Raw genomic sequence first — 21,661 nt, 5'->3', positions numbered from 1 at the left:
ATAGATAGCTATTGGGAAGCAACCCCATAGCACAAGGAGATCAGCTCAGTGCTTTGTGATCACCTAGAGGGGTGGGATAGGGAGGGTGGGAGGGAGACACAAGAGGGAAGGGGTATGAGGATATATGTATACATATAGCTGATTCACTTTGTTATAAATAACACCCCACAGAGCTCCCTAGTCCCTTCTGCCATGTGAAAATACAGCCAGAAGATATCATCTATGAACCAGCAGTTGGGTCCTCACCAGACATTAAATCTGCCAGCACCTTGACTATGGCCTTCTCAGCCTCCAGAGTATGAGAAGTTACTGTGGTTTATAAGCCACCCAGTCTATGGCATTCTGTTATAGCAGCCTGAGCAGACTAAGACAAGGCGTTAGTAATGGGGAGAGAAGGGAAAACGTTGACAATTACTTCTAGGTTTATAGCCTGCAGCAGGAGATGGATGTTGTGCCATTCAGTGATGCAGGGTGCCCTGGAAGAGGGACAGATTTGGAGGGAATGACCCATGTCAGTATTGGACATGGGGGAATTGAGCTGCCTCTGAGATACCTGAAGGAGGAGGTAGCAAGGGGACGTTCATATATTTAGGTATTTGGGGCTGGAGTTCACAGGAAGGATATGGGATCAAAATACCAATGGGATTATAAGATTTCAGCCATTGAAAATGATTCTATCAGTGGCTGTTGTTCTCAGGCATGTATGTTATAAGTGGAACTCCTGTGGAAGACATGGAGAAATGAAATGGAAGAAATAAAAACCATTTTAAAGAAAGCAAAAACAAAAACAAAAAAGAAGCTTCTAGCCAGAAAAGGACTCAGATAATTTTTACCAAGAAAAAAAAATGAAGGCAAGAACATTAACTCTTGCCAAGGAAAGGATACAAGAAATGCTATATTTATTGCTGCCTTATATTAGAATTAATTCAGTCAGATAAACTGGGGGAGGTTCAGGAGAACTGGACTCCATTCCTGTTTCTTCATGTTACCAGCTGGGTCTCCTTGCATGACTCAGTTTCTGCATTAAAAAAAGCGGGCATACTGGATGAGAAGAAAACCTACAGCCTTTTCTCAGTCTAAAGCAAAAATTCTGAGGACTTCCCTGGAGGTCCAGTGGTTAAGACTTCGCCTTCCAGTGAAGGGGGTTTGGGTTCGATCCCTGGTCGGGGAACTAAGATCCCACATGCCTTGTGGCCAAAAAACCAAAATATGAAACAGAAGCAATATTGTAACAAATTCAATAAGGACTTTAAAAATGGTCCACATCAAAAAATAAATAAATAAAGGAAAGATCCTTATATATGTTTGTGTATGGAGGCTTCCAGGGACCCTCATCTTTTCTCCCCAGGCTCTGAAGTCCCATAGCACACACGATGCTAGAGTTGGAAGAGAACCCTGAGATTGTCTAGCAGAGACTTTTCAAACATTTCTGTAATGTTCATAAGACATATTTCTATATACTTTTATGATGTTTATGAGATATATTTAATGTCTTCAAATATATCTTAGGTAGCACCCCAGATACAACACTGGTGGAAGCAAAGCTGTTCTGATTGAGGAGGGGAAGCAGGCCAGAGCCTACCTGTGTAGCCCCATCTCCCAAGGCAGGCCTGATCCACCCAGAGTCCACTCTCCTTGTTCACAGATGAGGAAACAAAGGCCCACGGTTTTACAGTGGCTGGCGGAGGGGCCAGGACTTGACCCTGTAGCCCTAAGCCTGTCATCTTTGCACAGCAGCACACAGAACTCAGCAAGATCAGAGAGGAAAAGAATGGGAGCTTCACTGCCCAGTCTTCTCATGTCCCCTTTATATGTCCAGGCTCTGTGGATATTTCCTTCGATATTTGTTACATGCAGGCATACACACTGTGGGACCAGCTTGGGCAGGCAATCATGTGGGACAGCTGTGAGTCAGGTAGATGAGAGTGGAATTCATTGTGTGTAACATAAGGATGCTAAAGAAACACTGGGAAGGCTGTGGGAAAGAACTGGTTGGAGGAAATGGTCAACAGAGCAAAGAGTGAGAAAGTGATCACTCTCACGGTGCACTGCAGTAACAGGGGCTCAGTAAATTCTGGGTATGAATTAAAAGACCATAGCAGTATATTCAACTTCCTGAATTCTCAATTATTGCACAAAGGGATTTAGGAAAGAGTATATACTTTTCCACTAAGTACATATATAGATATATAGGTATGTAGGTGTAAATACATACACATACACACAACACCTATTCTTTTTAATAACCTAGAATATTTTCCCCTGAATTTCTCTTAAGAGGGACAGAGGACAAATCTGACCTGACTGTCTAGATGATGCAATGAAAATATCTCCTCCACCACCACCAATTCAGTCTGATTAAGTTAACTTGGTTAAATTTACTTGTTTGGATCAAGACAATGTATTCAGAAGACAAGTGTTCAAACCCAAGAATGTGCTTGAAAGGAATAACATGCACCGTTGTTAGAAGTCATTAGAAGAAAAGAAATACAAACTAACATAGTTCAGTCTGTTTGGGAGACAAGGGAGAAAGGAGCAATGAGAGAAATGTGGAGACTTCACCAACATCCGGGCTAGGTGTGCTGTTTCGGAAGTTGTCTGAGATACTGTGCAGAACAAGGCATGTTGTATAAATACATGCTGTCAGATCCTGTCCATCCTCAATACCGATGTGGATAATCTGGAGTCATTTGGAACAAAGGTTCAAAGAGGACGTGGATTCACAGTGGGAGAAACAAGGATTATATTCCGTTGTATCATAACATTAACATTCCAGTTCAGGGAAGGAAACCTGCTTTCTTCCAATCCATGACATTCTGGTCCCAGGTGGATTTTTAACAATACTAGTCAGTCCTGATTGTACCAAACAAAAATAAAACATCTGATAGATATCTCCAGCCCTATTTATCCTCCCCCCCCCCCTCCAAAATACACCTAGTTTTTCATGATTAGTCTTGTTTATGGATGCATCTTTTTTCTGTGGAAGATTTAATAACTTGCAGTGTAAATGATGCAAATATTCCTTGTTTACTTCCTGAAATTTCACAGTTGAAAAAAGTAAGAACTGCGTGTTTTGAACCCACCAATCTACAGCTGAATTGTTCCTATCACTTCTCAGAATTTGTTGTTCTACTTTCCATACATGTAGGAAAATGAATCCTATACCCTGTTAAAATCCAGCAGGAAATTTAAACCAACATGCCTTGTGGCACATACTTCATGTTTCATTCTATCAGTCATTTCAATGTACCTTCATCTTTCATTTCCCTGAGAGTGTACATAATGAGGCAAAGTTGGTAATGACCCAGACAGACTTTGGGCGCTAAATATTATTCAAACAAACCCAGTAAATGACATTCGCAATAAAAAGCAGGGAAACAAAGAGATTACAGGGTTTCATTCCAACCTGACACCCTCAGGAGAACAGAGAGCGCAAGGCAAGCCTGTAAGTATTTATATACTCCCTGAGCTGTACAGAGAAAGTTCACAGGAAGCAGTTAAAGACACAGCAACTAAACCCAGCATTTCAATGGATTTCTTTGGAATCTTGCTGTTTTATACAATTAAAAGCCAGATGGAAACTACATCATTATTAGTCAATCTTGTTAATAGATTTTGGGTTTTAAGTTAGCTCTTCCACCACGTGTGACTTGGCAGAAATCTTACAAAGAAAACCTTCCTGCGGAAACTGGATAGCTCACGTGGTTGGTCCCAGAGATGCAGTCGCTGCTCACTGCCATGTAAGCACTAAGAGTCCCTGCTGTATTGGGCCTCCCTAGGGACCATTTGGGGTAGGGAGGATCCCAGGGAGAGGCTCTGCACTGTTGTTAAAATGGAGGCCAAGAATGCTGTGACATGCATGCAGCAGACCAGCGGTGCACACACTGGACGTAGTGGGATATAACCTGGTGCTGCTTCACACTCTAAAGAGAAGACGAGCCAGACAGGCTGTCAGATGCCACAGTGGGGAAACTTCTGCCCTAAGGTCATCGGCTAATGGGCTTCCCCACATGTTGTTTTAGCCACTCTGTTTCTGCTCTCCTGCTGCTCAGCTCCTGTGCCACCATGCAAATGAGGCTTACCCCATATCCTCCAACGGAAGTCAGTTTCAGTTACACTGTTTGTCCCTCATCACTTCCTGCCTTGTGTCGTGACCAACTGTGTACATGTCTGTCTCTCCTACTAGTTTGTGCATTCCTGGAGGGAAGGGTCTAAGACTCATATTTTTTTTTGTATTTCCCATATTAGGTGCCTAATAAGAAGAACAAAATAGCATTTATTGAGCACTTATTATATGCCAGGCACATTAGTTATGTCATGTCATTTAATGCTTACAACTCTGTAGTGTGATGGCAAAGAAAACGGGCTTTGGAGCCAGACCACCTGTGTCCAAAGCCTCCCTCCTCTACTGTCAGCCGCATGACCTTGAAACAGATGGGATTCCGACATGGGTCTTCTGACTTACAGCATCAACTCTATCCTGCCTCCATAGATATCACTTCATTGAATTAGACCCATTCGCTGGTAACCAAATGCATTATTTCTCCTTATCACTAAACAATCCCAAGGCTACCCCCGTTAACTTGTGACTTAACGTGTAGGTTTTTAGACATATAATGGCTAGTGATTTAGCTCATCATACCAATAATATTCATTCTTTACATCTCTTAGTGTGTTGCCATTTTCACAGTCCCTTCACCTAAATCATCTCTGCTGATTTTCACACCATCCTTATTGTGGGCAAGGCAGTGACATTTTCCCCGTTTTACTGATGAGTACACTGAAGCTAGAGAAGCTGAATGTCCAGACTGTTGTCTCACAGCCAGAGAGTGGCAGAGCTTCAACTCGAGCTAAGATCTTCTAAATCCATCCACAGGGTCTGCTTCTACTTTGCCTAGTCCCTCAGCATCACTCACCTGTGTAAACAAATACTCACTTGAAGGCACCAAGAACCAGGTGCTATGCTAGAGCCTTCAGTGGTTCACATTGTCTGGTACCCATAGCAATTGTCGCTCTCCTCGTGGCAAATGAGATCACCCATCACACACTGGCTTTCAAGATTTGAGTTACAAGAGATGAGGCATTTTCCGCAGAGGGCCATTAAGTTTGGAATTCCCTTCCCCTGGTCATAGCCCTGGAGTATAGGTCTTCTGGGTCTTTGCCAACCACAACAAGTTGAGTTAGCCAGCTGTGATTGGTAAGAAATCTTAACGGGCAGGAGGAAAGTGCTAAATTGACTTTTAGTTGTGAGCAATTTGTAATTGTATGTTTTTTGCTGTTTGTATCCCCTAGGATAACTAACCAACCATACATAGTTCTCATTCTTTAAAAATAAAATTTTAGTCAGCAGTTCACATGAATTTGTTTCTGTGTTCTTACATCATGTCGCAAATGATGTGATGCAGAAGCCTGTAGGGAAGTTTTTGTTTCTTTTGCATAAACTATTTTGCAGTAATTGACCAGCCATAGAGAAAAGATTATCTCCTGTGCACTCTCAGTGAGTTCTCTGCTCACCAGAGACCAATAAGCTGTGTCCCTAGAACTATTATCACTTTCTTGAAGAAGCTGCTATGTGAACAAAAACCAGCCTTCATTAATTTCCCTTTTTGTATTTAAAAAACCTTGTCAGTATTTTCCCTTTGGGAAGGTATAATTTGTCAATAGTGCATATTATTTTGCTTCTAAAGAGGAAAGATGTAGGAAAGAGGAAAGATGTAGGGCAGTAGATCCTTATTAATATCTCTTATTTATCTTCATGCCAGATCTTAATGTTTCTGCTCAATGAAATAAAATTCTCCACATTTTTAATTACATTACAGTATATATGTCTTAACTCTCATTTCATAGAAATATAAAATTTTAGAAATGTAAAGCTCTTAAGACAATTTTAATTCCATACCCGTCCCGCCAACGCAAACACACCATTGACTGATGGGGGAACCGGTGCACTTGGTTGGCTGGAGCCCACATAGCAGTCAGTCAGTGACAGAATCAGGATTTATATTCTCAATCTGGTGCTCTTTTCATTGTACTCTGCAGTGTGTGTACCTGTTTGAGCTCCCCAACTACGTTGTAAGCTTCTGAAAGCAGGGATGATCCTTACATGTCCCAATTGGAACTGCTTGGTGAATACTCATTAGCTGATGTATCGTATTTCATTTCAATGTTACAAGGGCCCCAAATGTTACACCTTTTCATTATCTGTTCTTTGTCACTCAACCTCTTCTGTAGATAGAAAAAGTTGGGGAATGGTCGAGTGATATATGATAGAAAGGAATTTGATGAAGCTTGACCATGGTTGCCTCGAAACATCTCTATATTTTTTTTATTGAGGTGTCATTGGCATACAACATTATGTTAGTTGCAGGTATACAATAATGCTTTGATATCTCTATAAATTGCAAAGTGATCACCAAAATAAGTCCATCCCCATACATAGTTACAACATTTTTTCTTGTGATGAGGACTTATAAATATCTATTTTGGAGTCGAAAATTATATTAAGGAAGAGTCACAGGGATTTAAAGTTATTAACTAATGGTTTAAGTTATCTCACACGTAGTAACCAGACTCCTATTACACGTTGCTCTTTTATCTTAAAAAATGTGTGTATTTTTTCCAGCAATGTAAAAGGACCTTAGAGTTCATCTTCAAAATGAGATTTTGTCATTGTGTCAGTTTATACATTTCAGATTTTTGTGCCATGGGAGAAGTTGGTCCAAGAATTGTTTGCCCCGTTATTTGTTTGTATGCCCAGTACTATCCTAAATACTCACTATAAACTGTATTCTAGTTTGTTTCAGTGTTGGAAGGGGTGTTGTCTAAGCTGTCAAGATATGACGAAGGCACTTTCTTTTCATCCATTCTGTCATTCACTGTGAGTATTTTGAATGAGTTCTCCTCTGCTGTCTTTTGACTGCTGTCACAGTACTTATCAAACAGTTAAGAAAATAATTCTCATAATTATCTCTTTTCCACTTAAGGTGAAAGCAGCCGCAAAATATGTTGATGTTCCAGTAAGTATTTTTTTATCTGCTTTGTAAAATTATAAATAAGTCTTTAAAAAAAATAATTATGGTTCACCACGGGTTTATTTCAAATCTTTAATCCAGTATCATTCCCTCAGGGAGCAGTTTATTTTTCTTAAGCAAGCACTAACCCTCATAACAAGGCCTGGCAAGGTTATTTCAGTGTACCTTTTCCGTTGTAACTTGGGGAGGTCAATTCATCATGAGAACATATCAGCTCAGTGGCAGCTGTAGGATGGGGGAGAAAATGACTCACATTACTTATAGGAAAAGGTTCACTCTCCTTCCCTTTCCATGAAAGCTCTAACAGGTTTCTTATAGGAGTTAAAGTAACAATGAAGATGAACCAGTTGAATCAAAGAACTAGTTTTCTGAATACAAAAGTGTTATAAATAAATCAATATTCACTTAGTTAAACATTTGGTTTTTCACAGAATTATTGGGAAATAATGCATGACCTGTAAATTTGTCCAACAATTAAGATACCATGAGAGGAAAGTATGAAACTTACTTAGCTACAATGAAAAAAATTCATATGATAAATATAATCAAGTTAGTACAGCAGTTGTAAGTTGGTAGTCATTAACAAATTAACTTTTGCTTTAAATTCTGTTATCACGTATATATGATCAAGGCCTAAGATGTTCTGTTTAATCATGTGTTTTGGCACGTGTATCAATTTTCAAAGAATTAGAGCACAATGGGAAAAAACTTAAAATTTAAAACTAAATGGAATATGTCATCTCATCTTTGATTAAGGCTGTACTTGAATAGCATCACCATCTCTAGATCATCATTATGAATGTTAGTGGTTTGAGAGCTGGCAAGCTTTGTATATCAGTTGTAGGTGGCTCTTATTTTTGAAATGCATAACTGCATTTTATACTATGGACTAGACAGTCTCCAGATTTATTGCTGCTATAGTTATTATAAATGAACATTTTAAATGAAAAGGCCGTGGACTTTCCTGCCTTTGCCTGGGGTTTCTTCAGAGTAGTTTTTTGTTTGTTTGTTTGTTTTTAGTTTTACAGATGATTCCAAAAGAAGTCTTGGCATACTCCTTGTCTTGTACCTAGAATCAGAAAGTCAGTACTGGGCAATAAGCAGAAATAATCACATGTGTATGGTCCTGCAAAGGAACAGCATGAAAGAGTGAAAGGGAGAATTAAGGGGGAATAGTTTATACTTGCTGTATAAAAAAGGAAAAGGCAAGTACTCATGGGAACACATGAACTTTATTGGAATTCCTAACAAATACTTTATAATATAGATTTTTGTTTTTAATTTTGAATTACAAATTTTTGTTTTTAATTTTGAATAGGACACCATAATTATTTCTGTTCTTAGAGCTTTTGAAATTCTTAATTTGACTGTGTACTAGATCTGTTAGAGCCCATAGAGCTTCAGCATTGAAAGACACAGAAGGTGGTTCATTCAGTCTCCTTCTCAATGCAGAAGCCCCCTCTCCTGATATCCCTCACAAAGATTCAGTCAAGCTCTTTTAATTTTTTCAGTGATTGCAGGCTCACCATAAGACAGCCTCCTATTATGTATAATGAGTTGAAATTCTGTACCTCTGTGAATTCTGTCTTGGTTCTAATCCCTTTTCTGCATGATAGCCCTTCAAATATTTGTTGATAATTATCATACATCCTCTTCCCAAGAGATATGGTGGCTATTCAAAGGGATATATTGTCTGAGGAATTCTTATTTTCTATATTAAACATCCTTAACTTCTTCACTGAATTCACTAATTAAATACTTATTTAACACATACTAAGTGCTAGACTCTGGGTATGTATGATGAAAATATATATGTCCTGCCCACAAGCTGTTCAGTGTCTAGGAATAAAATAGATAGGGAAATAGACATATCATGAAAACAGCTGTAACAATTGTACCCAGACTCTTTATCATACCAATCACTCTCTAGATGAATTCCAGCTTACCAATTTCACTATTAAATCAAGTTGCCACCCAGAGCAAAGCATACTAAACCATCGATATGGTCTGGCCATGGCAGATTGCTATAGGAAGAGTTTCTCCCTTAGATCCAGACATTACACCTCTATTATTGATGTCTGTAAACATTAACTTCAAAAGCTATGAGGTGCTGTTGGCTTTTACTGTTTTTTTTTGTCTGTTTGTTTTTTTATGCTAAAACTCCAGCAAGTTACCTCTTTGAAGCAGTCTTTTAAGGAGAACCTTATGAGAAAAAAAAACAACAACACTGGCTCACCTTTCACAGAAATTAGCTCAAAACTGATCAAAAACCTACCTGTAAAATGCAAACTACAATATAAAACTTCTAGAAGAAAACATAGAGAAAATATTTATGCCCTTAAGTTTGGTGATAAGTTTTTAGATACAACACCAAAAGCATACATGAAAGAAAAGCATTGTAAGTTGGACTTAATAATTGACTGCTCTGCACTGTTAAGGGAATGAAAAGACAAGCCACAGACATATATTTGGTCAAGGACTTGTATCTAAAATGTACGAAGAACTCTTAATACTCAACAATAAGAAAACAAACAGCCCAATTAAAAAATGGGCCAAAGATCAGAACAAACACTGCAGTGAAGACATACAGGTATCAAATAGGCAAATGAAAAGATGCTCAACATCATTTGTCATTAGAGAAATGAAAATTAAAACAATAAGATACTAGTACACACCTATTAGCATGGCTAAAATTTAAAAACTGACAGTAGCAAAATGTTGACAAGGATGCAGAGCAATAGGGACTCTCATTCATTGCTGGTGGAAATACAAAATGGTACAGCCATTTTGGAAGACCATTTCACAGTTTCTTACAAAGCTAAATATAGTCTTTAGCAACCCGCCAATTGCACTCCTAGGTATTTATCCAACTGATTTGAAAACATATGTCCACAACCAAAACCTGCACGCAAGTGTTCATAGCAACTTTATTCATATTCAAGAATTGGAAGCAACCAAAATGTCTTTCAGTCAGTGAAGGCATAAACAGTGGTATATCCATACAATTGGAGTACTAGTCAGCAAAAAAAAAAAAAAGAAGAAGAAGAAAAATTAGCTATCAGGCGACACGAAGACATAGATGAATCTTAAAGGCATATTGCTAAGTGAAAGAAGCCAGTCTGAGAAGGCTACATACTGTATGATATCATTTATATCACATTCTAAAAGGGAAAACTACATATAAAAAACTATAAATAAACTGTATAAAGATTACAAACAGATTAATGGTTACCATAAGTTCAAGGTCAGGGAGACTTGAATAGGTGAAGCCAAGGGAACTTTTTGGAGCAGTGAGACTATTCCATGTAATACTGTAATGATAGATATAAAACACTATGCTTTTGTCAAGTCCTAACTTTATAGCACAAAAATTGAACCTGAATATATGATAAAATTTTTTAAATCAATTAGGATGTCGTGGGATCCTAGGATGGAGACTGTGATAAAATAATCTAAACTCTATTGCAAATGTATGGAATAACCTCACTAAAAAAAGATGAAGGAAAAAAGTGCTGATCTGAGTCACTTTTGAAATGAGTGGCATCTGTAAAAATAAAGGAAAAGGAACTGTACATAAGCATTGTACTCTTGTTGTACAATTCAGAAACCACTCTACATGTATAATGGAATTGAACAATTAAGTAAAGGATGGTGATTGGTGGCAGCCAAGTTTCTCATGGAGTGAGATGTTGAAGACAAACAAGAGGAAGAGGCTAGAATTATCCCTGTGGTAATGGATTGGAGTTGGAGCCATCAATGTGAACTTGTCTCTAGCTTAATATAGATAGAGCTGGTTGCATCTAGAAATAGTTTTAGGTATATGTATATGCGTGGGCTAGTATATACCCATATATTTCCTTGGTTTGTTAGCTGAGAGAGCCTAGAAGCAGTGATATCCCAGTAGCTACATGCACACCTAGTGCCCAGATTGTGGTCTGTAATCTCCAGTAAAATGAACCAAGATTCCTTGAAGAAATGGCTGACACTAGGCCTGGGGCAGGAAACACAAGATGAGCCTGGAGCATCTTATATATGTGTGAGAGAAAGTAAGGAAGTGTTTAGCAAGAAAAACCCACAATGATAGGAGATATGTTAAAGGGACCCAGGAGACCCCTGAGAGAGCTCCCAATGGCCTGAGCTAGAGTAAGTTGAGCAACTTACTACCAAATAAATTAGGTAGTATTAGCTTATAACACAAAGTATAAAATATATATCTGTTAGTCCATACTGACATAGGTAAATGATTGACTGAATAAATAAATGGGGGAAGGACTTCCCCGGTGGTCCAGTGGTTAAGACTCGGTGCTTCCAATGCAGGCGGCAGTTTCGATCCCTAGTCAGGGAACTAAGATCCTACATGCGGCACTGCCAGAAAAAAAAGAAATGGAAAAGATAGATCTCCCAAGCAGAAGAATTCCAAATAAGTAATGTAGATACTTTACTTCCAAGGAGACAGTGTAACTCCCTACTCCTTAAGGCTGTGCATAGCGACTACCTTCCAAAGAGCACAGTATGAAAAGGAGGGTGAGGAGAATGGATTTATCGGGGAGAAACCTGACAATATTACCTCAGCGAGTTTATTGAGGTCAACATCAACAGTGATAAATTATATAGATAATATTTACTCTTGATAAATATTCTGTGGTCTCCTTCCAGAAGCCTATAACTCCAGTCTAATCAGGGGGAAAACAACAGACACATCCCAGTAAAGGGACAGTCTACAGAATATCTGACCGGTACTCAAATTGTCAAGATCATCAAAAAGAAGGAAAGTCTTAGAAATTGACAGGAGGAGGTTAAGGAGACATAATGACTAATTAAATGTAATGAGGTCTTCTGGACAGGATCATGGAACACAAGAAGGACATTAGGTAAAAACTAAAGAAATATGAATAAAGTATAGACTTTAGTTCATAATGTATCATTATTTGTTCATTAATTGTAACAAATATACCATAGTAATATAAGATATTAATAATAGGGGAAATTTGGTAGGGAGTAAATGGGAATTCTCCATACAATCTTCACAATTTTTCTGTAAATCTTAAATTATTCTAAAATTAAAAAAAATTAAAAGGCAGTGGACTAGGATTTAATACCTGAGGTTTAATTCCTCTTATGCTGCTCTATGCCCTTGGATTAACTGTATGACCCTGAGCATTACTTCACTTCAGTGGCCTCAGTTTAGTTATCTATAAAATGGATGAATAAGTTATATAAACTGCATTAGTCCCTCTAACTGTGATATTCTATCATTCTGTGAATTCTAGATCTCTGTCCTATTCCATCCAAGAAACAACAGAGCCCATAAATGTCACTTAGAAGATGATAGTAAGGTAAAGAGCTAGAAAAAAATTCTTTAGAGAAACAAACAATATCATCTAGCAAATAATCTCATTTTTGAAATTTTGAAAAAGCAAAAAATAAAAAATACATTTTATGAAATGAAGTGTTAGGAATATAAAATTATCTATGATATCAAGTGGCATTCCTAACACAAAAGAGAAGGAGGAATTCATGATCCCAGTACATACTTGATTGTCAGATATTCCATATAATTATAGCACAGCTGAAGATGTATAAGAGTCAATGACAAATGGGAGAAAATATTTGCAAATGAAGCAACCGACAAAGGATTAATCTCCAAAATATACAAGCAGCTCATGCAGCTCAATATCAAAAAAACAAACAACCCAATCCAAAAATGGGCAGAAGACCTAAATAGACATTTCTCCAAAGAAGATATACAGATTGCCAACAAACACATGAAAGGATGCTCAACATCACTAATCATTAGAGAAATGCAAATCAAAACCACAATGAGGTATCACCTCACACCGGTCAGAATGGCCATCATCAAAAAATCTACAAACAATAAATGCTGGAGAGGGTGTGGAGAAGAGGGAACCCTCTTGCACTGTTGGTGGGAATGTAAATTGATACAGCCACTATGCAGAACAGTACGGAGGTTCCTTAAAAAGCTAAAAATAGAACTACCATACGACCCAGCAATCCTACTACTGGGCATATACCCTGAGAAAACCATAATTCAAAAAGAGTCATGTACCACAATGTTCATTGCAGTACTATTTACAATAGCCAGGACATGGAAGCAACCTAAGTGTCCATCGACAGATGAATGGATAAAGAAGATGTGGCACATATATACAATGGAATATGACTCAGCCATAAAAAGAAATGAAATTGAGTTATTTGTAGTGAGGTGGATGGACCTAGAGTCCGTCATACAGAGTGAAGTAAGTCAGAAAGAGAAAAGCAAATACCGTATGCTAACACATATATATGGAGTCTAAAAAACAAAAAAATGGTTCTGAAGAACCTAGGGGCAGGACAGGAATGAAGACGCAGACATAGAGAATGGATTTGAGGACACGGGGAGGGGGAAGGGTAAGCTGGGACGAAGTGGGAGAGTGGCATGGACGTATATACACTACCAAATGTAAAATAGATAGCTAGTGGGAAGCAGCTGCATAGCACAGGGTGATCAGCTGGGTGCTTTGTGTCCACCTAGAGGGGTGGGATAGGGAGGGTGGGAGGGAGACGCAAGAGGGAAGAGATATGGGGATATATATATATGTATAGCTGATTTACTTTGTTATACAGCAGAAACTAACACACCATTGTAAAGCAATTATGCTCCAATAAAGATGTTTAAAAAAAGAGTCAATAACAGAAAATGATTCAAATCAAGTCATTTAAATATAATATGTTATGAGCATAGTCTTATGTATCTTTGTAATCTGTACTTTCATGACACTTCTTCATGAAAGAAAAAATATCATACATAAGAGAAAAATCATCAGTATGTTCCTGAACAGAAGTGAATTTCATTATCTCCTGCTTCTTAGCAAAGAAGCTAGTAGCCGCCCTCTCGCCACCCCCGTGATATCTTTCTAATCAAGGTGATAAACTGTGACCTTCGGATGGTTTGGTAGATTTTTTCTTGGTTAAACAACCCTATTCTGCAGAGGAGTTCCTGTTGTAGTTGCACAGTTCAAGGCTCCATCATAGAACCTTGGAATGTTCATGGTGGCAAAACCCTTAGACATACAAGAAAAGCAAGACCTCGAGGGGGTGAATCTGTTCCCCCTGCTCAACAGTAACTTAGGTGAAGGGAACTCAGACCTGAGAGAGGGGAAGGGAGAATGGCTATAGCAGATGTAGGACCAGCATGAAAACATTCACTTTAGCTTTACAGACGTGAACACTAGGCCCAAACCAAAAATTCAGTAGATTTAAAGTAGAATATTAAAACTAACCACCCCCAAAAAATATTGCCTCCCTATAAGGTACAGAGGATATAGATGATAGCAATATATGTTAAAAAGTTGTATGAAAAATTAAGTGAGACCATAATGTAAAGTAGCTGCTTAAAAAAACAAACAAACAAAAAACACGAGGTAGCACAACAGAGAAGTTACAAACCCAAACTCAGGAGCCAGACTGCTTGGGTTTGAACCCTTGCTCCATCACTTTTACTCAGTATCTGTATGACCTTGGGCATCAGTTTCTTTTTTTTTTTTTTTACAGCTTTATTGAGGTATAATTGATATATTTAAAACTGCATATATTTAATGTCCATAATTAGATGAGTTTGGACATAGGCATGTACCCGTGTGGACATCAATTACTTTATCAAATGGAGATAGAATTATACCACTTCTAGGCTTGTTGTAAATATGTTAAGCACTTTTCAGGATTCCTGGAATGAAATTAGTGATCAATAAGTGTTAGTTGTCATCATACATTATTACTGATTATAATAAATCTAGTGTCCAGATGCTAAAAAATAATCATTCTGCTCTATACTATCTTGTTCACATCTGTGTTGTTGTGGGAAAATCCATCTGTAGTCTTTTAAAAACGACATATACTTTTTACTTTACCTCCTTTTGAAGAGAGCAGCCAGCATAGTTAAGGGGATCTGGAAATAATGGCTTATAAAGAAAAAAAGGGAAATTGGAATATTATCCTTGAGAGAGGAAAACCCTAAGAGACAAGAGTGTCCTGTTTAATACCTGGAGTTCCCATTTAAAGAAGCCTCAGTCTGTATCAATCAAGAGGATAGAACTAGGATCAGTGACTAAAAACTAGTGGGAGACAACTGAAATCAGGGTATTAAGAAAAAACAAAAGAAATTAAAATTCTTTACAAGGGTGATATGCCCTAGTAGTAGTTACTCCACTGTTTGCCAGAGGTGGTACTGGAGATTCTGCATTACGTAGGAAATAAGACCACATGACATTTACCATTTAAAAGGACATTTAAAAGCACTTTCCAACCCGGATTCTGAAATTTTGTTCTATAGCTCGTATAAGTTACAGGGCATTTTGCTGTGGGTGTGTATGTGTAACAATGCCTATTGAAAGTTGTCCTGTTAACATTATTACACACATTGCATGTGATCTCTGTGCTAGACAGTGAGGGGACACAGCTAAAGAGACCTGGAGGACACAATAAGGGTTACTGTGACCAAGAACACGGAAACTCCCCACTGATTGGCTGCTTAGTGCTGGTGTCTGATCCTGGTTGTCTGCCCTGAGAAGATGGAGAGGGCTTATCTTTCTCTTGCCTTCATTACTAATTCTCTCAAATGTTCTCTCTTTGTTATGACACTTGCACAGATTTCTAACCTTCCAGCTCCCCACAATGTGGCTTGAATTTAGCTCTATACTGTGCAGGCTTGGTGTACAGTCCAGGATCTCAGTTCAAGTTCCACCTTTGCCCCCTACTGGCAATCTGACCCATGGGCTTCCCTTTTCCCACCTATGCAATGAGGATAATGGTGTAATCACTGTGCTGTCTCCTTCACTAGGTTCTTATGAGGATTCGATGAGCATATTAACGTGAAAGTGCTTTGTAAATGTAAAGCACTATTAATATGAATGGGATTGTTATTGCTTCTCCCTGGAATTGCTCCCTGCCCCCATCATTGCTCTGCAGTTTCCACCCCCTGCTTCAGAACGTGACCATTTTCCAAAAGAAAAACCATTTGTTTTCCACAGTGTAAAAAATATTAGATTGCTTTTCATTTATTTTCCTTTTATTTTAGAATATCAAGCACCTTGCATATGTCAATGGTGACTTTTAAAAGTACAGCCAGTCAGTTCAGTAACAGTGGTGTTTTCCCTCCTTCCTTTGTTTTGATATTGTTTATTACTTAGATGAGGCCACCTGAATACTCAGTGCTTTACGTCAGAATGAGAGCCAGGCAGAACGTGGGGAACGGAGTGCCTGCCCACTGGGACATATTCACACCAGGACCAGATTGAGAGTCTCACCATTACAGGAGCAGGGGAGGTTGCCTTTTGTGCTTCCTAGAAGAGTACTTTGCTTCTCTCATCTTTATTTCTTTGGGTTTTTGTCTGTCTGGGTCTTCTCATAGAAGGTAAATCCATGAACTGCCTCTGGACCCTGACCTTCTAACATCCTCAGGTCTCCTTTAAGCCAAAATCTGAAAGGTTCCAAATTGGGACTGAGTAACTCAATCCCAGTCAATCTAAATTTTAAAAGCTAAATGAAATAATACCCACAACATTTTAATTGCACTTCTTCAAGTCCTCAGTGTAGTTTCTATAGTTAACATTGTAGCAACTGTAGATAGATGAGGGAAAGGTTACTGAACAGTATTGTAAACTGGGAGATTTAATACCTTCATCATCATCATAATTATTACTCCTGAAAATAACAGTATAAAGCTAGTGTGTGACATACATGTTAGCACTTTCCTTGTCTGATGCTCCTGTATCAGCAGCTATTCCTCAAAACTCTGAGACGTTAGTGATTTTTATAGATCAGAGGTAGCAAGAGAGATACTATATGCTCATGGTCTCAAATGGGAAAGCCATAGTAAGATGAAAATCAGGCCCATAAATCTCAGTTGAAAATCAACCTGCCTCTTTTCCTTGAGTATTTCAGGCTATTATTTTAAACTATTATTCAGTGTCCCTTTTAATATTTAAAATAACCTCCTCTTTGGAAGGTTTTCCCCAGTGATACAACAAAAATGTTTGAACATACTGATGCTTAAATCGATGAACACATTATGTCACTATTTAGAAGGAATAGTATGAAGCATTTGTGTGAATTTTCAGAATGAAAACAAAATGACTACATAAATTATAGGAGCATTAATTATAGCAGATTCTGATATAAGATATTCTGATAGCATTGTGGTAGGAATATGCTTTTTATTGACTGTGCTTACAGGGAGCAGACAGAAGTATCCAGGGTAAGAACTCTGGAGTCATAGAACCTTCTCCCTTAGAATGTGGGACTGAGTGAAATTACATACTTAAAACACATATGTTACATGCTCCAAGTCTGAAAGATATTTTTCAAATGGATGTGGATGCCATTATCTTTCATTCAGAATTTTCTGCATCCTAATTTGGAGTCAAAATGCATAACAGTGTAAATTAATGGAATTTTGAATAGTGCTACATTTAACAAAGGGAAAGGTGACTGTGGCCACTGCCTTGCAATAATAGTTGGGAGTTTTTCTAAAGAACAGTGAGAATTTTTTTTGTTCATTGTTTTAAAACAATGACAAACCATTGTTAGATAAACCATTATTAGAAAATCTTGAAATTTTTATATTCTTGTGACTTTTTCATTGTTTAAATTTCTTCCCCCCTTTCCCCTTTTTTATGAATTAGTCCTCTTCCTGGGCTTATATAATATTTAAGTTAGAATAAATCTAATTTGAAGTCTTTAGTTCTGTTCATTTCCTTTTGCTTTTCTATGTGGATACAATATAAATATTCTACTTTGTAGGAAATTTAGTAAATAAATAGGTATATAAGGTATATATTTTTTACAACATAATCATCATAGCTGTACTCAAAACCTTCTTCTATCTTAAATACTTGAGAACTTATGTCTTACTTAAACTGCTCCAAATGCTTTTGAGCTTAATTTTAAGAACATTTTCACTCAAATAAAAAATATAGAAATTGCTGCATAAATGCCAAAGTAATAAGGAATATATTAAACAATAAAAGAAAAAATATGTTGTTGGTAACAGTACCTGGAAAGTTGTGTGTTTGTAGAATTTTGTCCTGTGTTCCCTGATGATCAATCATAGACTCTTCCTGAATCTGAAATGCCAGAGTTGAAATTAATACTGTTCCTATCACAATTGCAGATTGAAGAGACATACTAGTGTTTTAAATCTTACAAGATCCATTTTTTTCAAATGGTAATAATGACCAGGTGCAGGTATTTCATTTACGAAGCATGCAGATTGTCATAAATAATGATATCACAGTTCCACTCCTGATTGTTTCTTCAAAGCAAGCTTTTCTAGGTTATGAGAAGTGCGCTTTCAAATTAAGTCAATTAAACTGTAGCTTCTATTAATCTTTGAGACTGGAATAGTATATTTAAAAATTTGTCTCCTTGTTAAATAGACACCATGACAGTGTTTGCATAGTGTATTGTTAACCTCCCGTGGAAGGTTAAACGGCTTCTTCTGTATCTAAATCTGTAGCTGTGAAAAATGTCTGCAGCATTGCACCCACCCACCCATGAATGGGGAAAGTGAAGACTTGCACCTGTGGGATTAGGTGTAGCAGCAGGAAGTAAGAGCATTTGCAGCGTATAATTAACAGGGAATTTTTTTCTTTTCTTTTCTTTTTTAAACGGCATTTTCATCTCACTGGGTTAACCAGTGATTAGCGCTCGAAAAAAATTTGCTGGAGTCTGCATCCTTACTTAAACTCATTCCCTCGCTGGTGTATTCTATTATGCAGCCAAAGTCAGAGGAACTCACCTTACCATACTCCATTCCCGTCCATATTTATTGATTTCTTTAGGCTCATGGGGGAATGTTTTTAGATATTTGTATCCTTTTACTATAACTTCGTTAGCCAAGTTCTGTTCTTTTCTGAATCGAATTAGAAGTAATCCAGGAAGCCTTATTTTGATATAGAGATTACTACCCTAAGAAACAAGATGGAGAAGTTAGTGACTGGTGAACTGAGGATCTCAAAGTTGTTTTTTTTTTTTTAACATTTTTATTGGAGTATAACTGCTTTACAATGGTGTGTTAGTTTCTGCTGTATAACAAAGTGAATCAGCTATACGTATACATATATCCCCATATCCCCTCCCTCTCGTGTCTCCCTCCCACCCTCCCTATCCCACCCCTCTAGGTGGTCACAAAGCACCGAGCTGATCTCCCTGTGCTATGCGGCTGCTTCCCACTAGCTACCTGTTTTACATTTGGTAGTGTATATATGTCCATGCCACTCTCTCACTTCGTCCCAGCTTACCCTTCCCCCCACCCCGTATCCTCAATCCCATTCTCTACGTCTGCATGATCTCAAAGTTTTAAATGGGAGAATGAAAAACAACATTTACTCTCTTAGTGGTATTTAATACATAATGTGCTCGCTATGTGGTTTTTAACTGTTATTTTCTTGTTCATTAAGAAAACTATAATTACAAATATAGAAAAGATTTCTAAATGTAGCTCTCCAGAACAAAATATCCTTGATAAAAATTCACCCAGATCTACAGTTGTTGAAGTTTAACAGGCTGCTCCCCTGATAAGGTTGGAGACACCCACTTGCACCAGAATGTGTAGCAATATTCTACCTGGTGATGTAGTCACATGCATGCTTTTCATTTACACACCAGCAAACAAAAACTTAACTGAGTGTGTTCAGTTTTTTGCTTTTTTAACTAAACTTTATTTCCTAATAAGATAACATGTAATATGGAATGAGACGCAGTGACTTCCAAAATATGTAGATTTTACTGCCATAAAACAGTCTTTGCACAAAGGAGCACTGAACCAGCGATAATGTCTTCTATCCAAACACATTTGTACTGTAAGTAGAAACTGTTTAAAAGGAAAATTACATCTTTTTCAGCAATTTGTCAGAGATAATTACCCTTCATACACCAAAGGAAGGATAAAGTGTTTTAAAGAACTATAGTTCTAATTGGTAAATGTCACCAGCTGTTGCAGTTATTCTTACTTGTGTATATTCTTTTAATGATTATAGTCTCATGCCACAAGCTACATGAAAATATATTCACTAGGTGTGAAATTCCCGTATGTCACAGTTTCAAGAATATGTAAACAGCTCAAAGATAAAGGAAGAAATAATGCTAATGAGGAATGTAAGAATTGTAGGTTTTGTTTTCTAGGCAAGTGGATCTTAATTTGCCAAAGGGGAGAAAATGTAATTTCAAAAAGAAAAAAACAAAAAGAAAAAGACAACACTTAATTTGTTGAAATAAACTTTTAATTGAGCTTTACTTCACACCCTCAACCAGGGTTGTGATTTTCTTAGAGAGCCGTAGAACTGTCTCAGCGTACAGATTTCAGTATTATATCCCTTGGGTCTGCCAAAGGGAATAGCACTGAGTTTTCTTTTAGGCTTAAACTGTAAAGTATTTGTTAGTTTTAGATGGCAAAAGATAAATTCTTCCTGGACAGTGTTTCATGATGTCTAATGTTATCTTAAAAGTGATCAAGGAAACGGAAAAAAAATTACCTTCGGGTCTGTGGCAAGTGTTTAAAGCCATCATTCTCCATTTCTCCTGGCTGTAACTCAGTTTCCAGTGAGTCTGATGGGTCAAGTGATTGATTAGTTTAAACTTCTAAGCGTACTCTTCTTTTGAAAGGCAGAGATAAAAATGGGGTAGCGGTGGGGAAAAATGGTGGAGGAGGCAAGCCTCTCATGTGTTGATTCTTAACTCTCAGTTCCTCTGGGCGGTGCCCAGCTGCCTTGGTATTCTATATGTCACAGCATTTTGTTTCTAGGCACCTGACTGAAACTCAGATGTGGAGCTGACTTGTTATCATGTATAGGAAGTCGTTCTCCTGTCATTTTCATTCTGCGGCAGTATCCTTTCTGAATGTTCTCACTTTCAGTGTCTTGACAAATTTGAGAGGCATGGAGAGAAATCCTTATCTCATGGGCTAGTTGTCTTCAACTGTTAATAGTAGTTAGTAATCTTGTACAAATTACCCTGCCTTTTCACTGGAAAAACTTACGTATAACACCCCTCGCCCCCAAAAAAGAAAATAACCTAGGCTTCTCTTGAGTATCCTTGTAATTATTTAAACTTTCAATCATTGCTTATGAGAATTATGTAGAAAAATAGTGAAGGCATGAATTTGGTAAGTTGTCTCCATTAAGTTTGGAATATATTTCCTACATTGTGTATGGATGCTCTGGAAGGAAAGATCAGTGAAGACATTTATATAAATAGTTGTTTCGGATTATAGCTAGTCACGAATTTTGTTATATCAAGGTTATGTTTGAAAGGATCCTTCAGTCCATGTGGTATAAATTTCCCTTTAGGCTAAATATAAGAGATAAATATATAAGAACTTTCTGTGATTTTCATTGCCCAGAAATGACTTTGTTACCAAAAAATCAAATTAATTTTTATCAATGAGATATGCCCAATGTCTATACTGTGCACTTGTTAAGAGATGGGCAGTTTTATCATTGTATCAATACATAAAATATAATGCCCTCCCGAAAAAAGAAGTGATAAGAACTTTGTCCTTCATTTAAGGAAAAGGCACTACTACTGTCCTAGCATCTCTCAGATGTATATCTTGTCTTTCCTGCAGTAGTAATAGT

The 21,661-nt window shown here is 37.6% G+C and overlaps 1 protein-coding gene across 6 annotated transcripts in view; it reads left to right on the top strand.

Moving 5' to 3' along the window:
- CADPS2 (calcium dependent secretion activator 2) overlaps window positions 1–21,661 on the top strand; it is a 552,288-nt gene that overhangs the window by 504,091 nt on the left and 26,536 nt on the right. For 5 of the 6 annotated variants that reach the window (XM_068549383.1, XM_068549382.1, XM_068549381.1 and 2 more), the window contains 2 exons: window positions 6,794–6,877; window positions 6,984–7,016. In XM_068549383.1, the coding sequence (XP_068405484.1) occupies window positions 6,794–6,877; window positions 6,984–7,016 (117 nt within the window). Of the gene's footprint in view, window positions 1–6,793; window positions 6,878–6,983; window positions 7,017–20,829; window positions 20,901–21,661 lie in introns of those variants that run through there. The other variant, XM_068549384.1, reaches the window with a different exon arrangement.

The sequence above is a fragment of the Eschrichtius robustus genome, chromosome 8 (genome assembly GCF_028021215.1).
Source record: "Eschrichtius robustus isolate mEscRob2 chromosome 8, mEscRob2.pri, whole genome shotgun sequence".
In the NCBI taxonomy this organism is placed as follows: Eukaryota; Metazoa; Chordata; class Mammalia; order Artiodactyla; family Eschrichtiidae; genus Eschrichtius; species Eschrichtius robustus.
Note: the sequence above shows the minus strand (reverse complement) of the source record. Positions and strands in the feature narration are given on the sequence as shown.